This window comes from Orbicella faveolata, unplaced genomic scaffold, assembly GCF_042242905.1.
Source record: "Orbicella faveolata isolate gen_17 unplaced genomic scaffold, um_ofav_v1 contig_1, whole genome shotgun sequence".
Taxonomy (NCBI): domain Eukaryota; kingdom Metazoa; phylum Cnidaria; class Anthozoa; order Scleractinia; family Merulinidae; genus Orbicella; species Orbicella faveolata.
This window is the reverse complement of record NW_028301536.1, coordinates 28,130,410-28,145,000: the sequence shown is the minus strand read 5'-3', so window position 1 is coordinate 28,145,000 and position 14,591 is coordinate 28,130,410. Positions and strand designations below refer to the sequence as shown.

The 14,591-nt window shown below is 38.7% G+C and overlaps 3 protein-coding genes and 1 pseudogene across 4 annotated transcripts in view; 1 reads left to right on the top strand and 3 right to left on the bottom strand.

Annotated features, from left to right (window-relative positions):
- Positions 1-4,195, bottom strand: part of LOC110040987 (inositol 1,4,5-triphosphate receptor associated 2-like) — a 28,890-nt gene extending 24,695 nt beyond the window's left edge. The window contains exons 1-4 of one of the 2 annotated variants that reach the window (XM_089298971.1): positions 3,885-4,195; positions 3,565-3,720; positions 1,132-1,253; positions 923-974 (exon numbers count right to left, since the gene is read on the bottom strand). In XM_089298971.1, the coding sequence (XP_089155097.1) occupies positions 923-974; positions 1,132-1,253; positions 3,565-3,720; positions 3,885-3,899 (345 nt within the window). In that variant the 5' untranslated portion in view covers positions 3,900-4,195. Of the gene's footprint in view, positions 1-922; positions 975-1,131; positions 1,254-3,492; positions 3,721-3,884 lie in introns of those variants that run through there. The other variant, XM_089298975.1, reaches the window with a different exon arrangement.
- Positions 4,196-5,378: 1,183 nt separating this feature from the next.
- Positions 5,379-7,621, bottom strand: LOC110040943 (bifunctional arginine demethylase and lysyl-hydroxylase JMJD6-A pseudogene; annotated as a pseudogene).
- A 1,261-nt stretch (positions 7,622-8,882) lies between these two features.
- LOC149118649 (adenosine receptor A2a-like) lies at positions 8,883-10,968 on the top strand. Its single transcript, XM_089299033.1, has one exon. It carries the CDS (start codon positions 9,510-9,512, stop codon positions 10,530-10,532), a length of 1,023 nt encoding a protein of 340 aa, XP_089155159.1. The 5' UTR covers positions 8,883-9,509; the 3' UTR covers positions 10,533-10,968.
- Positions 10,746-14,591, bottom strand: part of LOC110040986 (small subunit processome component 20 homolog) — a 34,011-nt gene continuing 30,165 nt past the window's right edge. Inside the window, exons 35-40 of the mRNA XM_089299085.1 lie at positions 14,012-14,175; positions 13,708-13,779; positions 13,393-13,605; positions 12,929-13,055; positions 12,529-12,674; positions 10,746-11,771 (exon numbers count right to left, since the gene is read on the bottom strand). Of these exons, the coding sequence (XP_089155211.1) occupies positions 11,637-11,771; positions 12,529-12,674; positions 12,929-13,055; positions 13,393-13,605; positions 13,708-13,779; positions 14,012-14,175 (857 nt within the window). The 3' untranslated portion in view covers positions 10,746-11,636. The remainder of the gene's footprint in view (positions 11,772-12,528; positions 12,675-12,928; positions 13,056-13,392; positions 13,606-13,707; positions 13,780-14,011; positions 14,176-14,591) is intronic.

Here is a 14,591-nt window from a genome sequence, read left to right as displayed (position 1 = left end):
AATGGTCCATCAAGTAGCAGCTCGCACTTTTGGAGCACTAGTACTGAAAACTCCTCTGTTGGAGTACATCTATCCCACTTCTGACATCCATGTCACAATATTGCCTTTTTTGTTCTTTATTTAACAATGCGACGGGTACTACACGACAACATGAGCGGCCAATATGGCAGATACCAGAGGTTCTACTTCAAGCTCCCAATGGGAGCACGTGGCATGACATAATATAACATCCCCCTCCCCTAAATTTCCACAATTCACTCCCCAACCCCCGTCTTCTCCAACCTCCCCAAACCCCCAAATTGACCATGGCAAATTTTATCCTGGGCTCCTAAAAAAGTGGCTTGGGCTCCTAGCAACAGCCTAGAACTCTCTGCTGAATAACTATTTTTTTAATGCAAATATTAGTTATTCCCCCCAAATTACCCCAAATTTGAAGTAGACAGAGAATGTTTTGAAGTAAGCAACACTGAGCATTTCAAGGACCTTCCAACAAAATGAATACATGTACAACAAAGTTCTGTGAAAGACGAACCACTTAGTTGGTTTTATCAGATGTCTTCAAAGAAACATTCATTTAATGTCAGAGGCATCCTATCCTCAAAATGTGCTTTACTGAGTTTCTTAGCCATGAAATCACATCACATCACTGAATATGCCCTAGCAAAAACATCCTGCATATTGCAAAAACTATTCAAAGGATAATACACACAATGGCCTCTTTTGACTTAAAAATGATGCTCAGATATTTGTTCTTGGACATTATCTCTTCCAAGAAGCAAACAATTTTCCAAGAGCAAAGCTCAAGGAATTTAACTGTGAAGGAATTTAACTGTTAAGGAACAGATTATGTCCAAGGACAAATATCTGAGCATATTTTCATGCCAAATGGAGGCTGTTGGTTAATATATATAATTTAACATACCATACAGTTTACAGCTACAGGTGAATGGCACTCATCTTCACCATTTACAAAACTAATAAAGGAAAGAAGAAAATGAATTCCATTACCTTGGACATAACATGTGATTCAAAGATTTTCTATTTTTTTCATTGACAAAACATGGTTGATAGAACAATACCTTTCTGCCACATTATTTGGCATGTTAACAAAGAGATAAATTTATCTCAAACCTTTGTCTCCTTATCTCGGATATCCACTCTTTTATGCCTTCCTGGAAGGATGTCAAACCAATCTCCATGTCCCTCCCATCTGGATCCAATATAAGGGATAAATCATCCAGACTACCTGCAAACTACAGGGAACACAATAGATAAAGATATGTTTTACTGGGACGACTATTCAAAAACCTTCATGTACTGAATTCGGTATACATTTTAATGCTATGATGATTTTTTTTTTGTCAAATCTTGTTGACCTGCACACACTACTTGACACAGTCTAATGGCCAAACATAATAAGCACTAAGATGGACTTTGCGGAAGTTTATCAACCCCCTGAGATCTCAATGTTGAAGAGATGGAAATAAGCAAGCACTCACCCAGACAAGGGTCAATTAATTTGGATGAGTACAATCAATACCTGTACTTAGATCTAAATTATTTGGTGCTTTTCTTAAAGACACTTGCTCTGAAGGTGAGTACTATCAAAATCAAGTTTCCACCCCAGGATTTGATCACAGAAATTATTTATTGGAATAAACAACTTTGAGAAGTGGAAAGAGGAAAATAGAATGATAATTTATTTAGTAATTGAATTTAATTAAGTGTTTTCTGATTGTCTTAGTAGAACAGTATTCAATTGAGGGTTGTAAAACCAAAATCAGATGAATTACTTACCAATTAGACTATTCAGCCAATCTCAAACCGTAGTAACACTAAAACCAGTGTTGTTGCTGCATGTTTGCTTAACAATAGGCCATTAAAAAATATCAAGCAGCCGTACTTACAGATTTTTAAAGCTCTCGCAAGATGAGAGTATTGTCTCGCAAGACAAGATTCTTGTCTCGTAAGAGGGTGGTAACTTACTTTTAGCGGTACTGTAATTAGTTGAATTCCATTTGTGTTATAGCAGTTGATAAGACAGAAAGACAAGCATCTTCAACCATAATGTTAATGTTGAAGATGCATCTCGACTAATACAACAAAAAAGAAATTCATCTAAAATAAATCTACATTTAATTCACTATGCAGTATCAACAAAGGCTCAAGTTGTATAATTAAGATAAAATTGATAACTTTTCAACAAAGTCCCTTGTAGTATTAAATTCAACAATAGTGCTTTGTATAAACAAGGTCTTAAATAAAACAGATGATAAAACAACTTTTTGTTTTTCAGGAAAACATATAAATTATCAATTCATAAGCTAAATAATATGAAGAAAAACAACATGCATGGAGGAGATTTTAAGTATCCTTGGCAACAAGAATGGATATAAGAGGTTGGTCACACCAGAAGTCTGCAGAGAGGTGTGCAAAATTAGATTGTTTTTGTGCTTCCTGGCATGAGGTCCTATACAATGTTCTAGAGCTGAACCTGGAGCTGAGCCAAGTAAATTTGTACTGAGCATTCGTCTTGATGGAATTTCTTTATATTTGCTATACTTTTGAATTGGTGTAATTAAAGTATGAAGGCAAATTGCTTGATTATGCCGCATTTTAGACCACAAACACTTCAAAATTGATGCTTTTGTCTGTGATTCACCGCCACAGTACAATTAGTAATGTATTTTGCGTTGTCATAACAAAAGTAACACAATCCTCAAACAAAAGTTTTCTTGAAATGACTTTATTATTATACGATACTGGTACAGCTGCATGTTATGTATCTGCAAACCTCTAAATGTCGAAGTATTTGAAGTTTTCACAGGAAATTAAAGTTCTGTAAGCGAATTAAAAACGAAAGTGTAATGTTGTGCTAACGAGAATTATACATGTAATTAGTAATTTCGTTGTTTCTTGCATAAACAGTGGTTCAGCGTGCGTTTTGCTGACAACCTCCCGTTTTGAAATGTAAATAAATATATGTTCGCGCATACATGTATATATTGATGATATGGAATGTCGAGATATTAATTTGGTGGCGGCGATCTCAAAACTAGATATTTCATACCAAGTACAGAATATTATAATGAGGTTTTTATAAGGCAATATTTTCGGGTTAAGCAGTCAGCTAATCTCTTTATCGCATGTTTATCAAGCTACGAAAATGCTAAATAAAATTTACCGAAGGTAAACAAATGGACGGTTAAAACAAGATCTCACCGCCGGAGCTAAAACTTTTACGCCAAAAGTGCTCATAAACAAATAGAACTGACCTGCTTATGTCCAGCAAAACCTGACAAGTAGTCTACGAATGTATCATACGGTAGCTGCATGCACTATTAGCACGAATAAGCAATCCACGTTCACTTGAAGAAACTTGAATCGCATCGTGGAAGACATTTTTGTGTAGGTGTGATAAGCACACACGAACGACGAAGCAAGGTTTTTCATTTTAAATTTTTGACTTCAAGGTAAAAAGTAATAACTTACCATCAACTTATCATCCAATAATTAGAAGTCAACGTGAAAGACAGTACAAGGTAGAGCATTAAATAAGTTTACCTCCTCAGTGCCGCTGGAAATTGCGTTACGGAGATACTCGATAAGTTTCGACACCGAAACTCGACCCGTATTATCCCTGTCACAGTCGTAAAAAAAATTGTCGAGAATTGCATCGGGATCCTCGGAAATCTTAGACGGGTCTTCCTTTCCTGACCCCTGGAAATAAGACACCGCAAAAAAAGATTAGTTTGCAAGATCGGATAAAACATGTAAACCGGGGTTACTTGCTCAGTCAAGGGCCTGAAATTAAAACGAGAAGCACCCGTCCACGGTTAAATGCTTCAAGCCAACTTTCAGTAGCTACACAAGCGAAATCTTACCGTTGAATCCATCATGGAGTGAAGAACATTTGATTGATGCTACTGGAAATATCACGGCTCTAGTTTAACAGTTCCTCAGGTAAAATTCGAGTGAGTTCTCTCTCTTATCTAGATCAGTTATCCTGGACTCGCGCACTGGGGTTTCTCTTGATAACAATATTCACATCCATTTCCTTGGTTGGAAAAATTCTATGGTATAAATTTCGCAAGTTATTTACTAAACTTTTCGAGAAGTTTGACATTTTGAATAATAAATATTACCACAGTATACCGTCTCTGAAGGCAAACGGACAAAGACCAAAATTAAACAAAACTAAATAAAGGAGAGCGCGCCATTTGTTGACTCGTTCCAAATTTGGCATTTGATTGTCTACATCACCAAATATGGATAAATGCCTCAGACTCAAAAAGCGCGGGAAAAGTTACTACTGGAGCAAGGAGGTGAGAAAACACAGGGGTAATTTAAACCTTGTACGAAAATGATGGTAACCTCAGCTTGTTTCTAAGAAAAAGGAAAAAGATTTCTTTACAGATTTCTTGAATTCACTTTTATATACAGAAGCCAACAAAAATGCACATAAGCTTCCCTGACAGCTTGTTCAAATAACTTTTGCAGCCAACCAGAAAGACTTCCAACTTCCATAACTTTTGTAAGATAACAAGAAGAGACTAGACACCACATGCTTTAGCTTTTTAGTTAAATTAGTTGTTTTCTGAAGTTCTTTGAAATCATTTCGGGGGTCTGTTCCTTTTTTGCTGTGGTTTTTTACGACCAGTCGCTGGTCAATTAATTAAGGTCGTCAAAACACTAAATGACCACCGATTTTTAAAAAAATGTTAATTCTAGTATTTCAATTAAAAGAACTTAGCCAATCCAAACTATGATATGTCAGTTACGAATTGTGAGCAATTCAGAGGAGAACTATAAATATCAAATCAAACCCTTCATTTTCCATGCTGGCGTAGAATACAAAACCATGAGTCATAGCAAAGTTTTCAAAACACATCAATCAATGACCTGCTGAGCTAAGAACAATCCCAAAAGCAAACATATTAAAATTAAAAGGGCTCTAAAATCATTACAGAGTACACTGAACATACAATCGAGTAAAAGTAGTATCCCGTACCAAGGAGAAACTCCATAGAAGGGAAAAGTGGCCTGGAGATGAGTTTGAGCCTATCAGGTAATTCATTTTATCATTATATCATAATAGTGTCATTTACAGCTGAGTCATTGTCTCCTTTTACGAACTACTTGTGAATAGACGTGAATGTCATTTGCATTACTTTGCAAAAATAAATTCAACATACCATAGTTTGGACTGGCTATTTTCTTATGATTTACTAGAATTTTAAACAAATTCAGAGTGCTGTGTTGATGACCTTGACTAGTTGCTGGTCATTTAGCCACAGCATTTTTTTTTCCTTATCACCTCCCTAGAAAGTTAAATGTATGCATCTCTTGCAGTTGTTTTTTAACAAAGACTGTGCCACTTGTTGGTAAAAACTCACAGTTTAATTTCAGTCTAATTTTGATAAACAGTAATTACTTAAATTCAACTGTAAGCCATAAGAACTAATAAGTTAGCAGAATAGGCCACATAATTTCATGTTCTTGCTATTGGGATGGTCACTAGCTTGCAATGGAGGCTCAATTGCTGGAGACTATCAAGATGTTTGTATCATTTGCATTTGAAAAGAGCACCCACAAGAGCCTCAGTTGCAACCAAGAATAAATTATGAATATGGCCAATCGAAGTGGTGCTATCTTGTTGTTCCTGCAATTCTCGTGTTACTTACTACGATTATCAGTAGAGTAAAGCATGAGGGAAGTTTGGTTATGAAGTTTTAACCCTAAAATTATGGTGTTGTCACAGGCAACTTACCTTGTTTCTGTTGGTAACAATATCAACAGCCATGCGTCACCTGTCGCATCGCCTACAATTTCGCGCACTTTGCTGCTGATGATGTCAAAGGCCGACAAGTTGCCAATGGATACGGAGCCGGTTGCTTGTGACAACAACTTGGTGACCAAACTGTTGTCCCACCTTACTCAACTGATAATCATAGTAATTTGGTCAAAGATAGTTAACACTTGCATTTTAGTTGCACTCTTGGTTGAACATTGTTGATATTGACAGTTGGTGCAACCACAACTTCAACGCCATTATTTCTACTAAACTATGCAAAATGTTCACTAGTATAAAAGCCCATTACTGAACTTTAGCTCTATGAAAAAAGTAGTGAAAATAATACAAGGCTGTCATTAAGTTTTGAGTCACTTATACCCTTAATCTTCACAGCCGTAACAAACTTGTTACATTTAGAGGGAACTGTATCAACTATGGGCAAGTTCACCCATAACATCAAGAGCCCATCAAGTACACTCAGCCATAACAGGTGTTACAGGTTACAGCCCTGTAATACATATTTATTTTCTTTCACCAACAGCTGCAAAAGAGATGGAGAACAACTAAGAATTGCCCAGACAGAGTCAGCTTTTCAAAATTCCAGTCTCTGACACAAGCTTTACTTCTGATAAACTATAAAAGATTACAAGTTATCTACTTGTTAACACTACCAACTCCATTTGGTTTGTTTTTTCATAGGAAATGATTAATTGAAATGAAAGCCAGATTGGAATGCTGTAAGATGAGTTTGGCCATGCTTCAAAAGAGCCTTTGACCACATCTCTGCTAGATCTGGCTTTTCTTTACAAGTCTTTTCCCATACCAGTGGGAAATTTTCCTGACTAACAAAATTCTGTGTCACTGCGACACTGGTTTTCACATTAAGTACAAGATGCCACCATCCAGAGGGAACGAACATGACATCTCCAGGGAACTGGAATGCAAGCAGTGGTTTACATTTCTGTGGCCAGGAATTACACTGGGTCCTCGGGTATATAGAAATCATCCAATCACACGCCTCTTCACAATAACTGCCTGGCTGAGTTGATTGTAATAGTTCAGCGGGGGTTTCTGGTGGAAAAAGCAGCCAAATTTTCTCTCCAAATAAAAGCCTGTTCCATGCACTTGTCCCAAGAGGGTCGACATGAAGAGCAGTTCCAGAATTCTTTGGTCCTATCAGTAGCCACTTCCATGGCGGACGATCTTCTTTTCCAAGGTAAGCCATGTAATCCTGTTTGAAAAACTTTGGTGGATCAAACAAGTTTTTCACCATGATTCGTTTCCTCTGTGCATCTCTCCAATGAGGTACCGAACCATCAAATATATATAACGGAAATCGGTCATTAAATCGTCTCGTGTATATCAAGAAATTTTTCAGTTTGATTTCAATGGAATAACCGTCGTCATCTTCACCGCATTCTAAGTATTCATCTTTAAACAGCATTAAGAATCTAGTCAGTCACACTAAAGCAGGACTAGATTGTGAAATTGAGTTAGTTCGCTTCCAATGAGGTTCACTATAAAGTATTACTGGAGTGTTCGTTTTCTCAAAGCAACGCCGGAATTCGTCAACAGAAATATCATTCTGGCATATTCTTCGAACATTCTTCGAGTTTGAAACAGCTCTTAACTCCTCCACTCTCGTGGCCAGCTCTTCTCTTTGTTGTGTGGATTGATACTTTGTTTCTTTTTTCAAGTGAGGGCGCACTTTCACCTTCACACATTCGATATATCTCTGCAACTGGTTAAGTTTACGGAATTTCCTCATCGTGTTCCGCCGTCCGCCATGTTCTTTTCTTGCGTATGCTAAGAGACTGGTACCTACCAGTTCAAGGATCACGGTGCATTCTGGGTGCATCCCGGGCGGTAGTGAGGGGGAGAGGGTACTCTCCCTAACGGTAGAACGGACATGAAGATGACAAGAAGACTTCTTTTTGGGCGATTTATTCATAATACGGGTCAGTTATGGAAGTATGTGAAAGGGATACCTTTTTTTCAATTTAAGGTATACGAATGGAGTACCTTTTCTGCCAAAGTGGTGTACAAAAAGGTAAGAGGTTGCACCAGGCCTATCCCGATTGTGCTCGTAGAACGCTGGAAAGTTGCTCACTGGAATGCCCAAAAGTTGATTAAAAAAAGTTCCAAAAATTCAAAAATTTACTATCTAAATGTCTTCATATTTTAGTATAAACGTTAATCAAAAGCTTTACTTTTCGCTCTTCACAATAATTGCTTACATCGGTCAAGAAAAATAGCTTCAAACTTAGCTTTAAAGAGTTGCTCGAAATTTAAAAACACATGGTTCACTTGACGTCTTGCCGAACGTTGTCAAGTGAGAGGTTAGGTGATCAAACTTTAAAAGTTTGATGAACATTTAGAAAGTCGCGTAAATTAAAGTTTTCTATGAAATCGTTGAACCTACATTTTACTCAAAACTTGCGCAGAAAGGCAAAAGTTGTTCGAGGTTGCTAATCTCCCCCAAAAAGTTGCGCCAAACGTCAAAAGTTGCTCAAAACTTGCCGAGCACAATTGGGACAGCCTAGTTTACACCTCACGGCGGAGCCTACCCTTATAAAACGTTGTAGAGTAGCCCTCCCGGGTACCTAACATCTCTAAAATCATTGGAAGGCGCCGATCATTGTAGTCCATTTTCTAGATCCCTGGAATCTCCCTGCCACCCTAACCGGTCTACGATCATCAGAGTTCCTCATTCCTCAAACCCCACAGAAACAGTTTTAACGCTCGCTCCAGTTCCAAGTCACGCAACGGGCAGCAATGTAGCTGAAAAGCGGGAGCCGACGGTAGTCATTTATACCTCTAGGTTGTGGAAAGAAAGAATAGTTGTGCAGATCATAAAGAGTCTCATCCAAGATCTCTGTCAGCCCTTAAACGACATACCTTACAAGCTACAGAATTAATTTCAAACTTCTGTACATTTTTTTAACTCGATTTATTAAAATCGCAAAACTGATACAGCTTCGATTATCATTTCTTTAAAATCTACACTCGTTATCCTAACCCAAGTTGTCATATATAGAACCAACAAGTTTCCATTTCTTTCTTTCTTAATGCATCATGGAAACTACATAGTTATTTGCTTTCCAATTTTGGAAGATACACGTCTAAGGTAAGTGAGTGGCATACTAATGTAATTAAACCACATTCATGATATACAGTGAATTAGCAGCCATTTCCGCGGGGGCGCTGATTGGTTCACTGAAGCTGTAATCTTGTCCGGCTTGACGTGAAACTAAAAAGATACTTCCGAATCGTTCAATAACGCAGCGGGCTGTTATGTAAGTGATTTCCGCACTTTTTGGCGACAATGAAGCTAACTACAAACAATCTTTTGTTATCAAACCACCTGCGGTATTGAGAGAAATACGTCGCCGAGTTGAGAGAGTATAAGAAACATTGCCAATTGCAAGAACATAGAACACCTCCTAAAATTTAATTATTCTCTTTCACTAAGAATCGTTTAATTTTGGTAAACCGAAATTGGGCGACGAAGGATGGAAATTGGCCGAATGCAAACAAAAGAAAATGCATGTATATTGAAATTGAAATTCTGATTGCTTTTTCTATAAATAGGAGTTACATTACTTGAAAGATGTTTCATTTTACCTCCCTGCAAACTGAATCCAAATCATGAACAAAAGGATAAAATAATTTCACGACCAGTTAAAAGGTGATCACACAGAGACGAGAAGAAGAAATGGCATCGATATTCAACTATTCTGATTTCTGGCACATGAGTGGTGAAGTCGCTTCAAATGCGCTTCTAAAATATCAGGGAAAGCACTTCCTAACTTTCTCGTGGATACAGGGCATCATTTTAAGTGTGATAAGCCCTGCGATCATCTTAAGCAATGCGTTGGTGGTTTATACAGTCTGGAAAGATCCGCTGAGGAACTTGCGCAACGCATCTCCAAATTTCATTCTCCAATCTATGGCAATCGCGGATTTGCTCGTTGGTTTGGTATTGTCCCCAGTCGACGCTTACTGGCTTTTGACAATAGCCGAAGATGAAAAAATGCCGTTTTCTTTCCACGCAATTTACTCACTTTCAACCACCTTTCTCGGCGCATCCTTTGCACATGTGCTGCTCTTGTCAATGGACAGGCTTTGTGCAGTGTTAAGGCCTTTGAAGTACAAAGCCGTTGTGACTCGTCGAAGAATAAATCTGGCAGTAACTCTGCTTTGGGCCTATTTTATTTGCTTTGGAGTCGCAGCCTTCATGTTTGAAGACAGCTTTTTTGTTACAAACTTTGTTTTCATCCTTCAGACGTTCGTGTTGTTGAACGTCAACTTCTGTCTTTACCTAGTGATTCTCTATAGACTTCGCAAAAACAATAAACTTTGGCAGAAGAGAATCTTGGAAGACAGTGTTAGAGTTTCCCAGCAAATTTACGCCGACAAAGAAGCGCGATTTGCGAAACTTTTAGCGCTTGCGATTGTCGTTTCCCTATTCATCGTAACTCCGTATTTTGTGCTGATAACGTTGGTATATTTCTGCGTCCCTTGCTATTCTTATCCAATGATGTTACTTGTATCTACTGGCTTGGAAACAACGTTATCTCATTTGCAGTCGGTGGTGAATCCTTTTGTGTATTGTTGGCGACTCCCCAAGTACAGACAAGTATGGAGACATTATATTCAATCAACTGGTCAGTGTTCTACAAGAATTAGGAAAAGATGCAGGGGAAAAGAAAACTGCACATTTGATACAAAACTGTAGCAGTTATGCGCAATCGTAGCGCAATTCTATACGCAAATTTGATACAAGTGTTTAGAATGCAGAACTGGTGCTGCTTCAATTTATTAACACTTTCTGAAATCATAAAAGCAAAACCAAAGAGACCCTATTCAGGGCTGCAGCCAGAAAAAAGAAACATACGACCGAGGTTGAAACCCGGTAAACATCAAACGAGCAAGCAAAGATGCCAAGATCTATGTTGGAAGGTCCACGACCGTGCACAGTCTTTTATTTTTTGCTCATACACTATGCATGAATTACGTAACCTAAACGTGTCTATTGGTTAGTTCCCCAGTCGGTAGTAAACAACAATTAAGGCCAAAAAAGCGAACAAAAACATACAACAAAGAACTTTGTCCGGTTTCATTACTATTCCCCTCTATTAACTATGCTAAAAACAACAAAAACGAAAAACTAATGTCTGAGGCAAGTGTCTCGGTTTGCCTCCCTACTGTTATATAATAGGTCACTCGACCAACTCTTTACCAGCTATTTGTCCTCAAATGAGTTCGTTATATTAGAAACCTCATCACTGCCTTTGTGTTGGAGATGTACTGAACAGCATTTAAATACGGCAAAATTAAAAGGAAAGCACCTTTTGGTTCTGCCAAAGTACTCAAGTCGCACTAAAGCTCGTAGAAAAGTGTGAATTCATAGGGCGACAAAAATTTAGTTTTACTAAAACTACGAAAGCGTCAAAGAGAACGTTGTCCACTTCAGTTCACATTTCATGACCTGTGTAAAGAACAAGCTGCCAGAAAAAATATTGTGGCTGCTTCACAGAACTCTAGTTTGCATACTTCCAAGAACTAGAAACTTGTTTCGATGGTATCTCAAAATTTGTTAAAAGCGATTTGGCGCGATTCTGTAGTTATAGGTATATTTCGGATTAATAGTGCGCTCTCAACGGACCCGGGCTACAGATCCGTGCATGGGGCGAACTGTCTGCAACTGTTTCCAAGTTTGTTCACAATCCGTCTTAGATTAACCTCCTTCATTAGAGCGAGGAAATTGGAGGGTTTATTTCTTGTGTGTCATCATAATTCATGTCGTTACTTGATGAAAATATCCAGCGCCCAGCCAATGTCAATGTTCTTGTCTTCGGAATGCTTTCAACTTCCTTTCCGGCTTAATAGAATCAATCTTCCTTTTTCTTGTTTCCTTCTTTGCTAAGTTCTTTTTAAGTTTCTTACGAGCACTCTTCGCTGGATCCGCCACCGCCTAAAAGGAAGATGGAGTTTAAGAAAACACTGAAAACGACTCAAACAAATAATTTTACTGAACCAGACAACATTAGAGCGGTTTTCAGTTGAGTGTCGAAAACTTCGCTTTTGGTTTTACTACGGTTTGAGATTGGCTGAATAGTCTAATTGGTAATTAGTTGGTTTGGTTTTGGTTTTACGACACTCAGTTGTCAGCCGCTCTATATCAAAGAAGTTAAAATTATATTTATTAGTCCGAGTTGACGTTTCCAAGTTTATCGTCCGCAATCCCTCTTAATTAATTTATTAACTGTCATCCATCCAGTCGTTTCCACCAAAAAGGGAGCCTAGAAGGGGGGTGGGGGAAACGCGCTCTTTTCCGACAAGAAAATAAATGTTTCACAAGGAAGCACTAGACAGAAGAAAATCTCTTCTCTAAATACGCCTTAAACACAAATACCGTGAAGTGCATCTACTTCAATCGGCAATGACCTCTAGACTTAAAAGAACAGAATCATACAACCGATCCATCCTTTGCAAGAGAGATTATCATTCGATGCATTTTTTTCTTCCTTTTCATTGGCTGAGAGCTCACCATGTGACCTGCAAATAATATTCTGCTCATGCGTAATTGTAACCACGCTCTTGTCATGCAAAATGGCAGATCGCTTCCCCCGATCTGCGAGACGCTGACAAATAACTATATTTTGCTCCGCCTCGTCCAATAATTGTTAACTATTCACACATCAGTGACAAACCGAAAGATGAAGACTCACCTCCAACGCCTTCTTTCTTTTTCTCGTTTCGCGTGCTTCTGTTGTCGTTTGCTGGAGGCTGGCGTACGCCCGCGAGAAGGTTTCCCGCCCGACAAGACTTTTGATCAGCTCCAACACTTCCTGGGCAAGTTTCTCCAGATCAGAATCTACAGAAAAGAAACGGGTAAGCGGGAACCAAGAACCCTTTAAAGAGATATCAAGATAATTAGCTTGTACGAAAAGAAAGAGGATAGCAATTTTGGGGTAAGCTAAACACTGACATTGAATTCGAGGAATGAGAAATACTGTGAACACCTCATTACACACATGCATAATAGCTCTGAAGGTTATTGAATATGGCATGGGTTTAATTGTCGGCGGTTAGTTCGTTGGTTTATTTCACTGTACAGTGTATATATACCTATGTAGGTGGTGGCTAGTTCCAGCTCCCTGTAAACCGGGCTCAAAATGTCTGCAAGGTGCGGTTCGATGCCATCTTTCCCTAGATTAATGGACACAGCAGCCACCCATCGTAATACAGAGGATCTCTGTGAGCAAATCAACGAAAGAACGATTTTGTATAGACTGTCGTAAAGTTAACTCAGTAACAGTAAAGGTTGTCACCATTAACATAGAGATTTATCGGGGTTTGATTCAAGTAACTGAGCTTGACTAATGACAACTAATAACAATGACAACTAGTAATACCGTTCCGCCACTGTTCTCTTCTATTTACACATGAGCCAGAACACTGAGTGAAAGACGTTAAATTTGTAGTTTGAAAAGCGCTATGAATCTCGCGCGTAGTAAATCACGACTGTTTTTGCTTTGCAGTTAAATTGGCAACCTGAAAATGGCCAGGTGGTTGTACCATTTTGGACTGACCTTTTTTGTATGTTTGGGAGTTTGAGAGGCTTCTAGTGTTGCTATCTTGTTCATGTTGTTTAGGAGAGCTGTCAGCGTCAGACAAGTTCCATCTTTTGTGCTAAGATTTCCTTCAGGAGCAACAGTCGCGTGTTGTCTGTTTTCCATCCTTGATTCCGTTTTGCCGTCTAGGATCTGCAGAGTTTTGGCCAGAAATACCAAGTTCTTGACAATCTGCGTGAAACGATCAGCAATCATTAGAACTGAATTTGCGATCGCAAACAAGATACGTTATCATGGTGTAGTATTAGAGGAGTTATAAGATTTTTGTCTTACCTGTTCTCCCAATTCGTTTTCCAAAAGAGGCGAACGCAGCTGAGTGCAAAAGTCGTCACAAAGTTTGGCTACCTACGCAGCAGAAAGAAGCGAGTAACTGAGAATGAAGTAACTTTTTCTCGACATTATAAACGGTTAAGTTACTGCTCATTAAACGTGAAACAGAGGTAATCGAACGATAAATTGTTTTAAAGAGAGGTCCTGAGAGTAAATTGGCTTAACCTTTCGCAGTTAGTAGTTCTAACGAAGTGGCCATAGTTATGTCTTAAAAGAATAACTACTAGTAAAACAACAAGAGTTAAACCTTTGTTGGTAAATCCTTCTGCAGATAATCAAGTGACGTAGTTCCCTTCTCGTAACCAGCTACCAGTTCTTCGGGTTTCCACGCGGCAAAAAGAAGACCAAGTAATCGACTGGACACGAGTCGTACCCAGGCGTGCGGATGAAGTAAGTGAGCTTCCACAGATTCTGTCATGGAATATGAGTAGCAAAAAAGCATTAACACGGACATTGTAGGAAATATTTCAACAAGTAGGCTCTAGGTATAGGCAGTCGGAATCACGTTATATTGAAGAAAACTATCTTCAGGACGGTTGGAAATGTAGTGCGTAAATTCTATCAACAACTTGAGTTCCTTTCCCGCGAATCTAGTGAGCCCGCGATTTTTGGCAAAAGTATTGCGATGACGCATCCTGAAGAAAGGCTGATGTCACAATTTTGGAATACTCCTGCTATTTCTGATTGGACAATGGGAGTCGGAAGCCCTTCGGGTAGCTCGACGACGACTTTACGATCATAAAGTGTATTATCGTTTGTCTCACGATGTAGTCACTTGAGATGTAGATCGCGACGTTTCGACTGCTTACTGTTAGTCTTCTTCAGGC

Bases quoted from the DNA above. Each gene is read 5' to 3' on its own strand.
- LOC149118649 (XM_089299033.1), top strand. From the start codon at position 9,510: ATGGCATCGATATTCAACTATTCTGATTTCTGGCACATGAGTGGTGAA.